Source organism: Acanthopagrus latus, chromosome 9, assembly GCF_904848185.1.
Source record: "Acanthopagrus latus isolate v.2019 chromosome 9, fAcaLat1.1, whole genome shotgun sequence".
NCBI lineage: Eukaryota > Metazoa > Chordata > Actinopteri > Spariformes > Sparidae > Acanthopagrus > Acanthopagrus latus.
Genome location: NC_051047.1, coordinates 26740627 through 26753400, shown reverse-complemented (window position 1 = coordinate 26753400; position 12774 = coordinate 26740627). Strand labels below are relative to the sequence as shown.

At 39.5% G+C, this 12774-nt stretch overlaps 1 protein-coding gene across 8 annotated transcripts in view; it reads left to right on the top strand.

Moving 5' to 3' along the window:
* Window positions 1-12774, top strand: part of mlphb (melanophilin b) — a 48386-nt gene that overhangs the window by 9605 nt on the left and 26007 nt on the right. For 6 of the 8 annotated variants that reach the window (XR_005077146.1, XM_037110815.1, XM_037110816.1 and 3 more), the window contains exon 3: window positions 638-4395. Coding sequence is in view for 7 of the 8 variants with exons in the window: in XM_037110815.1 (XP_036966710.1) it covers window positions 4271-4395 (125 nt within the window). In the remaining variant the exon portion in view is untranslated. The remainder of the gene's footprint in view (window positions 1-637; window positions 4396-12774) is intronic. The other 2 variants (XM_037110814.1, XM_037110813.1) reach the window with 2 other exon arrangements.

Sequence of the window (12774 nt, the reverse complement as noted above, 5' to 3'; positions counted from 1 at the left end):
GTCCAGTAGATAAGGTCCAGAGCATCTCCATAAAACACTGGACTGTGGAGTTCTCACAGAGTTACTGTATGTTTACATCCAGTCAACAAAAACACATTGTGTGAAGCCTTTAATGTATTTTCTTCCTCGTAAAACATTCCTCAACAAACGGGGGTCCCACTTTCAAAAACATTGCTCTATAGCACTCCTGCTGGTCAAGCACTCAAAAGCATTCCTTTAATTTAGTTGTGCAAGATGTACGTGACTAATGAGAAGACAAGACTGTGAAATTTGCATTTTCACATGTGAATTTGATATTTTTCAATGTGAAATGCTCACGTGTGAAAGTAAAGTAACATCTCATGTGAATAAAAAATGTGCACATATGACATTTACATGTGAATCGCAAATATTTCTACATGTGGAGGTTCTGCCTCTAAAGCAAACTTCTGCCTGAGCTAACAAGTCAACAATTAAATTAAAGTTTTTTTAAGAGTGCCAAAGGCTGTTTTCAGTACATGGGACACTTCCCTGGGTAACACGTACAAATCCATTCACCAGAATGATATTAACTTGCAAAAAAACTCATGAGTAAAAACAAAACAAAGTCCTCTGTGTGACTAACCTCTTCCAAAGATTATGTTTGTTTACTCCACAGGAAGATGACAGCGCCTGGTGGTTAAGGAAACAAGAAAATTGGATTGCTGGTCGGACACTCGGCTCAATTCAACCTCTTGGAAAACATAAAAACTAGCGTGGGAGGAAATGGGAGTGAATCCGTATGTTTATGAGAGGAATATAAGATAAATACATTACCAAACAAAGATCTACTCATGTCTGTAATTTGAACTGTCACATTTAATTAGATTCATTCCCATTTGCCCCTAATCAGTGTCCGAGTGTACATTTTCTGTCACAATCACTGGGGCGTTTCCTTTGTGATCGTCATCCTGACTCGTTCCAACTCTGCTTTCACATCATGTCAGTGTGATTGTCTTCCAGTGTGTAAACGTTTGGCCTCGTTAATGGAACCTGATCCTCTCTGGGAAGGAAAACTGACCAACCCACTGTGCAAATAACACGCTTTACAAACTATATTCTCCCTTTTAGTTCCCTTAAAACCAGATATTCGTTATTCCAGATATTCAGCATGTCACGTTTTTACCTAATGAACAGATCTGTGAGGTCATGCATCACCGCCCCTCCCTCAACATCAGACTCATGACATGTGACTTTGGATTAAAGCCCAACTGGCCTCTACATAACCTCATGATCACTGCACGCTTGAACACTGTCCAGCCAATCACACACCAAGAGTTATTGCTTCCAAACAAATTAAATTAATAAGGTGTGACATAAACACAAACCTATAGGTAACAAACCTTATGTAATACCTCTGTCGATGAGACGAGGGGCTGAAACACGTGTAGTCAGACCCTTTGAAGTGAAGTGAAGGGAAGGCGGAGAGGAGGCTGCCAGACTTCCTCCTGGTTAACTAGACATGTGATTAGCATTGCTGTCTGCAGCTTGAGTTTGCCCTGCAGTCAGCCTGGTCTGCCTCCAGAGGAAATACAGCCTGAGGGTGATTCTGCCAACACCAAGGTAAGTCATATTTACATACATTCATCTACTCATGGTGTAAAGAGAAAGGTGAGCTGTGTCTCTGAGGTGTTTCTATCTTGTTTTTGCTCATTTTTTTTTTAGATGTTTTTGCTTCAAAAATGTGTCTGCAGGCAACAGTAGTTTGGCTGATTTTTACCAAACTGATGTCTGGTTGCTTGTAATTACAATTCTTGCATTTCAAATCTTTTAGAGCGAATGTTAAAGAGCTTTTGACAACATCCCCCAACCTTCTGAAATGTTTCCACACATTTAAATCTCCATAAAAGTGAATGTTAAATGGTTTTAATTGGAATAAAATGTATGGTTTATCTCCACTGTTGTGCGCCTGGGAAAGCTATTCAAGGCGTGTGTGTGTGTGTGTGTGTGTGTGTGTGTGTGTGTGTGTGTGTGTGTGTGTGTGTGTGTGTGTCCTGTTATCAGGCCAAACCTTCCTTTTGCAAACACAAGGAGTCCTTCATATGTGCACCTGTTGAGTTGTGTCCATCAACTGTGGATAAAACACAGACAATCTCTGGTAGACCTCACGTGAAAGGATTTTACTGATGTAGGAATGAAGACTAAATAACGTAAAGAACATTTTAATGATATTTTAAAAGTGTGTTCTCCTCACTTAACAGGTGAGATACAGAGCTGCTCACACCCGCTAAGCAAACAGAGCTTTTATTTGCTGCTTCACTGTTCAAGTCTAATAATTCAAGTGTGAGAAAGTTTGAACTATTATTATATGTTGCTGTTTGAGTACAATGTTCCACTCTTGTTTTTAAACTTGCATGCTTGTCTCTTTAGCATCAGTGCCCACTTCCAGAGGCAGTAATTAGATTCCGAGGTCGGTGGAAAACACAATTATGTGATGTTCCTGAGCATTCCTCTGGTCCGCCGTGATTATAAGAGTGTTTACATGCAGTTCAGTGCTATTGGTTGTGTGTGTGTGAGCATTTATGTGTTGATCTCATCCTCTGAGAACACTTAATATAAAACTGGACCGTCTTGAATGTAGGGCAGGCTCCGTTTGATAGAAACTTGATTAAGACCCTTCAGCAATGTGATGGCTGAACTGTGCCAGACCTCACCACATCACAGGACCGATGCATGTGATGGAGATGTTTTTGCCACCAAATTTAGCTCCAGGTCACTGACCACTGATCAAGACTATCATTCTGGTCTGCAGAGTACAGCCCGCTGTAGACTACCTGCTCACATGTGATACAGACATGAGGCGTTTTTTGTTTTTTTATGGATCCCACCAGACTTTTGTAAGACCTGCTGTTCTGATTGGTTTGTGTCCATCGTTTTTATGTGACAAAAGCCTCAATTGCTTAATGGTTCTGGTTCTCCAAGCCCAATTAAATCCATTAAGATTACAAACAACATAAGGCACGAATAGTGGTGAAGTTTAACATATAGGCACCTTCTTCCGAGTGTGAAATAACAAGTAAATCTGAGGATATTTTCATGGCCCCTGTACTGTCTGTTCGACAATCCGAAGAAGGTTGGAGGTCAGTGGGACAAAGTGAATTTACTTTTAAATCAGACCAAAAATGAGACAAGAATAAACTAGCTAGTGTGCTACTACCGAACTGTAGTTTCCCCAGTAAACACACCGACCTCTTCAGCTGTCCCAAATTTAGTGTCTCTGGGCTGGTTAGGTAGAGCTGACCAGGCTGGGTGGTAGACCAGAGTCAGGGCAGCTCAGTGGCAGTGAGACTGACATAGCTGAACAATTAGAGGCAGCATAGGCAGGACAAGAAGGTAGGCCATCCAATAATATGATTTCGCTCATTGAAATGATTGGTTCGGCTTGTTTGTGGCCTGCGAAAGCTACAAATACTGGATTTTTTTGTGTTTTCTGCTGCCCCAAAATCTCCAAAAGAATCAGTCAGTGTAGATTTGAAACCTTAAAAAACGACTTTAAGTTTAACCCAGGCTTAAGTCAAGGCATAACTTCCTGTCTTGACAAAGTCTGCCACAAGCAGCTTGTAATAAACAATTTTATATTGGAGGAAATGTCAGAAAAAAGCGAGATGTCAAGACTCTCACATTCCATACATCATTGTAGCCTTCGTTAACGGACACAAAGTGACCCCCATGACTCTTCTGTGAACGTCAGAGCCCAACCCTAACCCTCCTCCTGTGCAAATACACCTTCTTGAGCCAAAGATAATAAAAGGCTTCAGCCGCCTGAGTCGGCCAATTAATAAGTGATCCTCTAAACTATAATCCTTTTCCTGCCACCACGTGTTTGCATGTAGGTTTTTTTTTTCAGCAGGCCACAATTTAATTTTACTGTCAGGATTGGATCTAATTCATTTTTTACTGATGTGTGCAGACTTCAACCTTGGTAATGCTGTGTGAATTTGAACTGTGAACATGTGCTGAATTTCTGTAACCAATTGATTAACACTTCTCTCTTGAAGTTTTGAACCACTGTGGGCAGTGCAACACTAATGGATTATATGAAAAAAATGAATGCAATGACCTGCTTTTAAAAACTGGCAGTTGTTTGACTGCAGCTGCATGCATGTGAAATCCTTCTCACGTTGTTTACACCTCTCTTGACACTATTTGTGCGGACTTATCCGTGCTTAATTTGCAAACAGTTTATTATAATTTTTATTCTATTACACAGCACCGGGCAGCTTCCCAGATCTCAGGCATCAGATTCACAATCATGCCAGTAACCATGACAGGCAAGAAGCTGGATCTCTCCAAGCTCACGGATGATGAGGCCAAGCATGTCTGGGCAGTCGTCCAGCGAGACTTTGACCTGAGGAAGAAGGAGGAGGACAGACTTGGGTGAGTTTAAACATTGATTAAGTTAAAAAATAAATGACTTTAAAATGACTTTTAATGGATACAAATAAAAACAAAACTAAAAAACACAGAAACACAACCCTTAAATGCTAACAGCTTTAAGATGATTTTGGCTGAACGATCGCTCTCATGGCACACTTTTTATCAAACTGATATTTTTGTCCATTCTTTTATGATTTAAACTATAACCAAATTATGGTAATCCAATAGTGTAATATATTGAATTCATTTCATATTATGGTCTCAAGTCAAATCTCTTTTACGTCATATATTTAAGCTTTGTCTTGCTGTGATGTAGAAACGTACTCCAGGGCCGAGTGACATCACTGGTGGGTGTGGTCACAGGTACAACAAAGCCCATATAAGGCAGTGCGCTTTTCAGCCCAATGTTAAGTTGCTTTTTAAAGCAACACTGTGTAACTTCTGCACAACAGCAGCCACTGTGGCCTTAAAACTTGTTCCTACATTACCCACAATGCAGCTCAGCCACTGACACAGATTCCACGTGGCTTCCTCTGGAGCTGCAGGAGGAGTCATACCACTTTTTAGAATGCTCTAAGACGTGTAAACACACTTTAATGTGTAAAATTGTGGGAGTTACCCTTTAAAAATGGGACGATGATAAATGAATGTTAAAACATTTCTGAAACAGAAACACTAGAAGTTAAACTGTCACAACACAGCAATAGCATGAATTTGCTAAAATGAATTGCTTATGAAGTCAACGTCTTTTCTTTTGTAGATGAAAGATACTTTTTATTTGTTCTTTTTATGTTACAAAGTGGGATTTATACACAAATCTTTGCATTCGACAGTGCATAAGAAAACACTGTGCTGCAGTTGTTTCCCATGCTGGTTCACTGCTCTGGCATCGTCATATTATCATGTCCGCACAGACGATGCCGAGCGATCTCACATCGCTGTGAGCCAGTAATCACATATCCTGTCTGCAGAGCCTGTAATGCTGGATAATTAAATATCTGCTGGGTTTCTTTATTGAGAGAAGATGACTGATCTCCTTTGGTTTAAATTTAGTCAAACTGAGCAGAAATGAAATGCCGTGCGTCACCAACAGACGATTCAGTCGTAAATAAATCAAATAAATCACCGAGCTACTGCTCACATGTTTCCTTGGCAATACTGACTGATGGATGGTTTAGATATCAGGCTGCGGGAGGAAGAGGTTTACAGGGAATTTCCCTCCTTCCTGGGTGTGGGATCCGTCTCGGATGGAGAGGATCAGCCACAAACTGAAGAAAACAGTCAGCATCACAGGGTTTAAAGGAAGATTTACACCTGATATGTTTATCTCTAATCTTTGAGTGATATCTTTATTTGCCACTATACATCACTATAAAACTGGTGATGTATGAAAGCTAACTCCACGTTTATGTTCTCTCTAGTTCAATGAATTGTTCACTGAAACTTGCAATAGGTACATGATGAAAATGGGTGCGTAAGATAGATTGATTAGACATGTTACATGTTTAGGAAGAGGCAACACACAACTGAAATAATAAAAGTAAAAGTAGCTGTACAAAGCAAAAATGTTGACCTCAAATGAGACGATTTCCAATCTTAGATCCTCCGTTGGCTGTTGAGATGAGACGTGTTGAATCTGTGACTTTTCTTTTAATTGCTTCCCATTCTTATTCTTTGTATGTGTCATAATTTATGATATTTGCATGATTATTTCTTTTGTCTTTCTGTTTTGACCTTCATGTTGACTTCACCTTGATTTAGGCCCAATCCCTTCTCTAATTTTTACCCCTACACCTCGTTTTTGAGTGTCCCCTCACCTCTCAGAATAGAGTTAAAGTGGTGGAAGTTGAAATCTCCCCCTGTGAAATGGGACACCCCTTCATGACCCGATCAAGTCATGCAAAACACAAGATAAAAGATGATTAAACGCCCCCTAGCATGCCCGACTACATACATTTTTCTTCACCCCTGCCCCTCTGAATCCTCCATCAGTAAAATAAAAGGAAGTACTTGGAAGCTAGTTAGCCACCAAGACATCAGTAATCTAGTAGTGATTGTTTGATGCTTGTTATAAAGAAAACACCAGACCATTCTTATAACAGTTTAGTCTGGAGGGTCATGGAGCTCCAACACTTCGCCCTTTTCCTCTGTCCCAACAAGAATCAGGATTTGGATTTGGCCTCGGCCTTTGTCTGTCAAAGCTCTGTGTGGACTTGGTTTTTGGTCAAAGGTTAATGTTCTCATTGACACTGCAGGAGCTGCTTTGAACCCTTTAGAGGATTTAAGCAGACACATTAGTAAGTGATCAGATCGAATGATCCTCTGGAGCCCCTGAGGCGTCTGAGGAGGCAGTTAGTAACCCTCCATACTTACTGTAATCCAAGTTTTAAACAACACACCCACCCACAGTCCACCCGGACAGTAGTTTCCCCTGGAGGACTTCATGGTGATACGACAAATCTTCATTGTGACTAATAGGGATTATTTTTCTAAGATTGCTATCTCAAACATATTGATTTCTGTCTGTTTATACAGAATTACAATTTCCCAGAATAAAATACATGAGATTTTACTTCTCAGACTTGTTTCTGGGCTGCAGATCCCATCTTGACTCATCCACTTTAAAAATACATTCAAACAAATGTCATGCATTCAGAAGACTTGCTGTAGCTCTGTATTTCCCAGAGGAAGATTGTGTTTGTGTATCTGCATGTGTATTTTTACGCTGATTTATTTTCATTACCACTGGAACCATCTTCTCTCCAGCATCCATTTTCCAAGGAGGCAATTTTTCAATATACATTTCAACAGACGATTCACCACTCCAGCTTCAGGCAGAGGAGTTGGCCTTTTCTCTGTAGGGATACAAGCTGATCTGCGTTTGTTTGTTTCCTTCACAAAATAATTAGGACACTGCTGTCCTTTTTTCAATTTCAGACACTTAGGTTTCGTTTCCTGCCAGCGTTCTTCTTCAGCCATTTGTTTTCCAGTCAAATGAGACGTTGTTTGCTGCTGAGGCAACTGTTGTTTTCTTCCAGGGCCTCTGCCGGCTATAAATAGTATACGGATCTTCATGTGGTTCACATATAAAACTGTCACGCCTAAGTCTTGTAAAACCACATATGTTGGATTATAAAATGAAACAGCTTATTTTGGCATTGATTCGAAGTTTGTTTTGCTTGACCGAGTCCACAAAAACAACAAAGACGTCAATGAGATGATTCTTTTTTGTCTTTGTGTTCACCTACCGATACTTAAAGGAGTTGATCTGTGTGTTGATGAGTATCATTGCACAAGAGTCAACCTGAAATTTACTGAAACTTGAAGCTTCCTGTTGTGGTTGAAGCCTCATTAAAGAGAAAATAAGGACAATTTGAACTTTCAAGCTGCACCAATCAACGTTTTTATATTAACAATGGATCAAATAACTGTGAAATGCTAAAATGGGCCACACAAAGTGAAAAACCTGCAAGTAATCGTTTTAAAACATGTTCGTTATAACAATTATAAGGTGTTAATGAACACTCGTGGTTAGAAAGCTGAGATTCTTGTGATTTGATTCATGCAAACAGCTTCAAGATAAAACCACATCAGGCAGGTACAGTCAACAAACTAACTAACTAACTAACCGACACAGCTGGGCACAACATTTTAGCAACTCACCAACGAAGCATCTGGGTGTCAGAAGTCTGATTTTAATTCCCAAATGTCTATTAGATCCAATTCAGTAAGATATTTAGTCCAAACTGCATTATTCCATGCATAAATGGAGAGAAACTGCGATTGCAGCAGTTTTTCATGCTTTTATCTGTCAACAAACTCCATTATTTAAAAGAAAAATGCCATCAAACTGCAATCCAGAGATAACAAGAGTGGCCGCCAATTTATTTGATCTATAAATTGACACCTGATTTGACCAGTTAAGAGCTTCTATGCCCGAACTTTAGCCTACAACAGCCAACGAGTGATCGCAAAGACTCGAGTCCCACTTTTTGTTCCAACCCTTCTCTCCTGAGCCACTTACACGCCAGCCAGCGGGAGATTCAGTCATGTTGCTGGTGAAATTTCAGATCTGGGAAGTTTTATTTATGTTTATGTAGTTTAATGTATATTTAGTTTCCACCTAGACACTTGTTTTCAATGTTTTGAATGTTTCAATGTAGTTGAAAACATATTTCAGTGTGTTGATATGTCAGTGAACTTATTTCAACTGGCCCAAATGTTAAAAAAAGAGAGCGAGAGTCAGATAGAATTATTGCTGCTTTGAATTTCCATTGCTTCTGGATTTGAGTGGAAACTGTGTAGCTTCCTGCAGAGACATGAAAATAACTTTGCCTTTCATTTTGGGACAGAAACCTAAATTAAGTTGAACTGCAGCAGATTTATAACTGTGAGTGATGTTTGTTTGTCAGGGCTGCATACGGACGGACGATTCACAGTCAGATGAGTCATGAAGGAAGAGAGAGAGACAATATCTTTCCATCTATAGTCAGACCTCGATAATTCTTCTTGTTAATTAATATCATAGTTTTATTTTAATAGACTTTCTGAAAACTGTTTTAAGTAAAATGGAAACTTGTCTTCAAAGCTGATGTGGAGCTGCTGTCTCTCTCTGGAAAGCATTATGTTTTAGCCCTGAACGTCTCTGTGTGTCGATGCCAGAGTCTGTGTCAGCCTCTCTTTTTGTTTCTCCCTCAGTCTCACTTTCAACAGTCCCGCGGAGCAAACCACATCTTGTCAGATGTTGAGGCTGATTTAAGAGGGAGGTGAGGAAGATGGGATGATGAAGTGAAGTTGAAAGAACACCAGCTCAAACTGGGTTAAGACGTCCGAAAGTAGGAAGTTAATTCAAACTGGGGAAGGTTTGATTTGTGCAGACAGACATGGCGAGAGGATCACCATGTATGGGAACGCTCCGTAACTTTGGTCCTCTTTGCTGTCTGTGTCTAAGTGAATGTCTGGCTGCCGCATCCGGATTCCTCAGCGAATACTCTGCAGTACCTGCTTTTAATCAGATATCCTGAGGAAAAAGGGCAGGATTTTAAGGTCATGCATACTGCAAGTGTGTTAGTCGGTGAAACTGCCCAGAAAATGAACTTAATCACGTCAGCTACCCGAAGTGTGAAGATATTTTTATTCAGCAAGAATGAAGGAGAAAGAAAACAAGCTCCACTCAGACAAATGTTAACACTTCGGTTATGAAGTGTATTGGATCAGTTTCCTGCCATTCAAATGATTAGCAAAATACATTTCTTTAAGGTTTCAATCCAGATTTTTTTTTTTTATTTACTTGCATGTGTTCTAGCTTTTAGTGGAATCTTGTGAAACCAGTATAAATGTATTATTTAGAACCAGATGTAGCAGCGCTGCTCAGCCTTGCTTCTAATATTGTCATTTGGCAGCTCGCAGTATTATGGCCCAAGAAACGTTTTCTCCAAAGAGCACCATTAAAAAACAAAACATTTGTAGAACTGTTGACACCTCGAAACTGCAAACAGGGTCAGTTACGACTCTTTTTAGTGACGTTATATAAATCTGTTTGTGGTTGAAAATCAATAAATGCAGGGTAACACTTAAGATTAATGTCTGTGGTAATAGTTAATCATTAATGTGTCCCAGGTCATTTATCAGATGCTCTTTGTCCAAAGCGACTTACAGTAATTCATACATACGTTCATACACTGATGGCGGTGGCTGCCATGCAAGGTGCCGACCAGCACATCAGGAGCAGTTTGAGGTTCAGTGTCTTGCTCAAGGACACTTCAACATGCACACCAGGGGAACAGAACCAGCGACCTTCTGATAACATTATGCTGGCTCTACCTCAGAGCCACATCTGCCCTCGTTACTCTTTTTGACTATCTTAAAGTAAAGTGCATCATTATAGTGAGTAGTTCCCCAGTACACACATTAGATACTCATTACTTAATCATTAGTTACTTTGTGTGAACCTTCAATTAAAGTGAGATAACATAGTTACCCAGTAGACTCATTAAATACTGATTACTTAATCATTAGTTACTTTTGTATGTACGTTCAAGTAAAGTGTATCATTACACTGAGCAGTTACCAACAAAAAACTAATTACTTAATCATTAGCTATTTGTGTGTACCTTCAGGTATAATGGGACATCATACTGAGTACTATTAAATTATTACTAATTACTTAATCATTAGTTACCATTTTTGTGCACCTTTAAGTAAAGTAACAGATAATACTGAGTAGTTACTGACTAGACTCATTAAATACTAATTACTTATTAATTAGTTACTTCAGAAGTACATTCGAGTAAAGTGAATCATTATAGTGAATAATAAATCAGATACTTATTACTTAATCATTAGTTACTATTTTGTGCGTCTTCAAGTAAAGTGAGACACCATACCGAGCAGTTACCGACTAGACTCATTAAATACTAATTACTTAATCATTAGTTACTATTTTTGTGACTTTTTCATATAGAGTTGTTTACCATTAGACTTTAAAAATACTGATTACTGAATCATTAGTTGCTGTTTTATGTACCTTCAAGTAAAGTGAATCATAATACTGGGTAGTTAATCTATCAACTCATTAAATACTCATTACTTAGTCATTAGTTACTCTCTTTTGTACCTTTAAGTAAAGTGAAATAACGTAGTGAAACTAACTAATACTAATTACTAAACCATTTGCTTTAAAGTTAAAGTTTAAAGTCGTTTAATTTCTAACTGACCGCCAAAGAGAAAAGCAATAACGACCCACTCAACGAAGATATCAGCCTCATCTTAATCAATAACCCTGCAGAAGTCACCACTGTCACTCAGACCGTCGCTCTTTTGTAAGCTGCTGCACTTGTCTTTGATTTTTGCGTTTGCCAGCCGTGTTTCCGTGTTTGGACGGCTTCAAGTTGCCTACAGCACACATCTTATTTGAATCATAGAAGAGCATCTTGTCTACCAGATTTGTGGGATTTGGTGTTTCAGAGGATGACAGATTTAACAGATATTACTTTTAAATCACGTCACTAATGTCCAGCAGCTGTTATCTGCCAGAGGTTATGGGATACTCCCCAAAGTATCCCGTTTATCCTGAAGATCTGGGCTCTGATTTAAAGAAGCATGACCTGAAAAGAGCTTTAATAAACAAAAGAGCATCCTCTCATCCTCGCAGGCTGATGTGCCAGACTCCACCCACGCTTTGTGACATTTGGGATTTGTTATCTGAATTTTTTTTTTCCCTTTTCCGCTACTGTCAGCATCTCGCAGCGCTGAGCGCGGATGTTACTTTTCCAACAATCAGGGCAAGTTTGTTGAAGAGAATCGGTCTGACTCAGAGCGATGAAGTCATTTGTGACACATGTGTTGAGGAGCCGACAGATTTGACTTTTCGTCTTTAAGTTTCTGGAGGTTAACGATCAGCTATCTGTTATCTTGAGGTGTCTGTTCTTCTGACGCAAATTCCTATCAACTGTGTCGACATGGCAACAAAGTGTTGAATGCGATTAACAGTTTTTATTCCTTATTTATATCGTGGCACGAAATGTTTCCTGGAGAACTCATCCAGTTCTTTTTTTCTGCCTTTTCCTGACTTTTTCCGTGAAACAAGGCTGACATAATATTTACACAAAGTTGCCAAAACGCAGCCATGTGTTACCATCCGTTCACTGACATCCATCTCGTCACTCATATCTGACTGCCAGCGCTTTGACTCAGAACATCTCTGCATAAGAAAATGTTTGTTTTTCAAGCTGTAGAACCATAAAGTGAGTAAGACATCAGAAATGTAGCTTTACATGTACTCACCGACCGCTCAGTAGTTTGACATTAAGAGGAAAAATGTGCTTATTTGCTTTGAGAGTGAGATGAGAAGTGTAGGACATGGTTAGCTTAGCTTAGCATAAATACTGCGTGGAGCCAGGAGGAAACCGCTCACTTGGTGGCTCTGTTCAAACATACAGCAAACAGCAAAAGCTGTTTTTAAATGTGCGAATGACGATTTGTGTTTTGTTTTTGGAATTATTTTAGCATCAGTATCACAGCTCAGTTCAGCGTCTCCAGCTATAAGAGGCCCAGTGCTGCTTATCAGATGAGGCGAGCGCCGTGTTGTACATTCAGGAAGGTTATTAAGTGATTATTTCTGCTGCCAAACTGGAGCTGCATTGTTTATGTTTCCCTGATTCTAAATTGCAGCCATTTCTACTTCACTGTGATGTACAGGACTTAAGTTGTCATCAGTCGGACATTAATCAACCCAGCGTCAATGTCGCATACAGACCTCAGTAACAGTTTAACCTGCCGTACATACAAGATAGTGATGTTGGCACAAAGACGCCACGCTGACACATTCTTCTGTGATGCTGTGATGATGTCTGAAGTAAAAGTTGTTTGTTCTGACAC